Source organism: Epargyreus clarus, unplaced genomic scaffold (assembly GCF_041222505.1).
Source record: "Epargyreus clarus isolate Ecla_fem2 unplaced genomic scaffold, WU_Ecla_fem_2.2 ptg000005l, whole genome shotgun sequence".
Lineage (NCBI taxonomy): Eukaryota > Metazoa > Arthropoda > Insecta > Lepidoptera > Hesperiidae > Epargyreus > Epargyreus clarus.
Window position 1 is genome coordinate 2,237,662 of NW_027332213.1, and position 3,132 is coordinate 2,240,793.

At 42.5% G+C, this 3,132-nt stretch overlaps 1 protein-coding gene across 1 annotated transcript; it reads left to right on the plus strand.

Moving 5' to 3' along the window:
- Positions 1-1,094: 1,094 nt before the first annotated feature.
- On the plus strand, positions 1,095-2,834 carry LOC140757913 (uncharacterized). Its single transcript, XM_073093789.1, has one exon. It carries the CDS (start codon positions 1,546-1,548, stop codon positions 2,404-2,406), a length of 861 nt encoding a protein of 286 aa, XP_072949890.1. The 5' UTR covers positions 1,095-1,545; the 3' UTR covers positions 2,407-2,834.
- Positions 2,835-3,132: the final 298 nt, after the last annotated feature.

The window sequence follows — 3,132 nt, forward strand, 5'->3', positions numbered from 1 at the left end:
ATTAGGCCATAGTCCACCGAGCTGGTCATGTGCGTATTGGTCTGTGTAATAAACCTTATTGGCATGAACGTACGCCTCAAATTGGAATTATTTATGTAATGATTTACATAGCAACCGTATGACTTAAAATTTTAACGTCTTTGTTTAAACTTCAAAATAAAATTGCAAGTAATACTTAACACGATAAAAATAACAACGAATCGACACTTTTATTTGATTAAAGTAAAATCCGTAGCACATTTTAGTGTGTCGTAAAAAGCCGACAATCTCATCGCAGCTCGTATGTTTGATTATGTATATTACAGTATCTATACAGGAATATACAAGTACTGTCGCACAATGCCTCTCACTGGGTCCTCCGTCAAAAGTTTGTTTAACGTCATCAACTGTGACTCTTCTGGAATCTCAATTATTCAAAAGCACCTAGGGTTGTCACCCGCTCTGTAAATATAGAATAAAATATTACAGAATATGCTTTTTCACAAATTTTCATTTCATTTTATAGGATTGCTTTCTCATTTTATGTTTCCATATTTATTAGGTAATTACTATAAGAGATATGCATACTAAAATGCTGCAAATTGAGACGCTGATAAAATATCAATTTAATTAATGATATTTATGATAAAATATAATTTATCTCGTGAATTAAATGTGAAGTATGTGTTTTTTTAATATTCTTGAAATAAAAAAGTCTTATCACAGTGGCAGCCCTAATTATTCTATATACAGATATTTATCGGAACGTCTCTACTCTCTACAGAATAATCAGATTACTTAATACCCACATTGCTGGGAACCTAGGTGTTTAAGTAGAATGAGGTGTACACACTTAAGTGACTAGTGAATATTTATTACTACAAAGTATTTCCATAGAGTTAAATAGGTATAGAAGCGAAACTAGCGCCTCCCTCGTATGTAAGGTAACTTTGAACAAGGTTAAAATAATGAGTGTGGGTAACTAACATTATTATTATTATAATATTTATTTTACACTTAACATTTCACATTATTATATTTCATATATTTATTATATACATATATACTATTTACCTATTTACATAACACTGACATGCACTACATATTCACATACATACATACATTCATAACACATTCACAATTATAAAATAAATTAAATGGACAGGCATCGCCGCGCGACACTAAGTAGTTAAGAAGACACTGCACGGTGCCGTATAGCTATAGACATAGGCGCGAGCGCATCACCGCGCTCGCCACGCCGCCTCGCCGGCATCGCCAGTCGACCCAATACCGTCCGACGCGTTACCTGTGCCACTCGCTACTCGCTTTTATATGTTCGCTTCGCGCGTGTATTCATTGTTATTTCTGTTTCTTTTGCCTAAGACTTTCTCTCGCTATCGCTTCTCTTTCCTTCTATTTTTGTGTATACTGTGTATGTGTGGAACTGAATAAACTGTGTATTATATCATTTGTGGACTTTTATACTTTAAAGAACTCGTAGTAGATAACACCATCATTCACCATCCCACGCTACAAATTGGTGACCCCGCGCAAACACGTGCTAAAATGTCCAGTGATAGCGGATCGGACACAGCGCGCTCACAAGTGAACACACGGCCACGTCGTCCTATCAAGATGGCGGAGCGCGTGAAGACGACCGAGACCAACGCGATTCACGTAAAGATACCACCATTCTGGCCAGAGAAACCCACGATATGGTTTGCCCAAGTAGAGGGTCAATTTAAGATCGCCAATATAGTGGACGATGAAACAAAGTTTCACCACGTGTTCGGTAACCTGGATCGGCAGTACGCCGGGGAAATCGAGGACGTCCTCACCGGGCCGCCTAGCTATGAAAGATTGAAGAGTGAACTAATAAAAAGACTCTCAGTGTCGCGTGAAAATAAAGTTATGCAACTTTTAATGCACGAACAACTTGGCTCACGGAAACCGTCACAATTCCTCCGACACCTCCAACATCTCGCCGGCCCCGGCATGCCACATGACGTCCTGCGCACTATATGGACTAGCCGTCTACCATCGGCCATGCAACCCATAGTCGCATCCCAAGCCACCCTCTGCCTCGACGGTCTAGCTGATCTCGCAGACAGAATATACGACCTCGGCACCCCAGCATGTCAAGTAGCGGCTACATCATCGATAACCACAGCCCCCATAGACTTTTTAATGCGTGAGATAGCCGATCTGAAAAAACAGGTCAGTGAATTGACCATACAGGTCAACCGATCGCGGCCCAGACATCGAGAGATGGGACAACAACACCGATCACGCTCACGGTCACAGCGGTCACTCTCAAGCTACCGCCGGTACCCCATTTGTTGGTACCACCAAAAACATGGGGCCCACGCAAAGAAATGCATTAAACCGTGCGACTTCATGGCGGGAAACTCCCAAGGCAATCAGTAATGGCGACAAGTGATTGCCACGCATCAACGGGTCGCCTTTTCATCACCGACCGCACCCTGGGAGTGGAGTTCCTGGTCGACACAGGAAGCGATCTGTGCGTCTTCCCTCGATCGGAGCTCCGGCAGCAACGCGCGAAGACCGACTATCAATTGTGTGCGGCTAACGGTACCCCTATAGACACTTATGGTTATCTTGAGCTTAAACTCAATTTAGGACTCCGTAGAGATTATGTGTGGCGCTTTGTCGTGGCCGACGTCACAAACGCAATTATTGGCGTTGATTTTTTGTCACATTATAAGTTAATTGTAGATATAAGTAATAAACGCCTAGTCGATAGTTTAACAAATGCATCAACTGTAGCCACTATCGATGCAACAGGTAGATTAATATATAGTGTTAAGGTTTTGTCTGTTTGTACAAAATATAAAAATTTATTGTCAAAATTTCAGAGTGTCGTGCGGCCTGCAGGTTCACCACATACACCTAAACACAACACTATACATCACATCCGCACCACTCCAGGTCCTCCAGTGTCATGTGCACCTCGGCGCCTCGCACCTGATAAACTGAAAATTGCCAAGTCAGAGTTCGAGTGTATGTTAGCGAATGGGACTGCTCGACCATCTGAGAGTCCTTGGTCGTCGCCCCTCCACCTAGCCCCCAAAAAGGACAACGGCTGGCGTCCGTGCGGCGACTACAGGATGCTCAACTCCAGGACCATCCCTG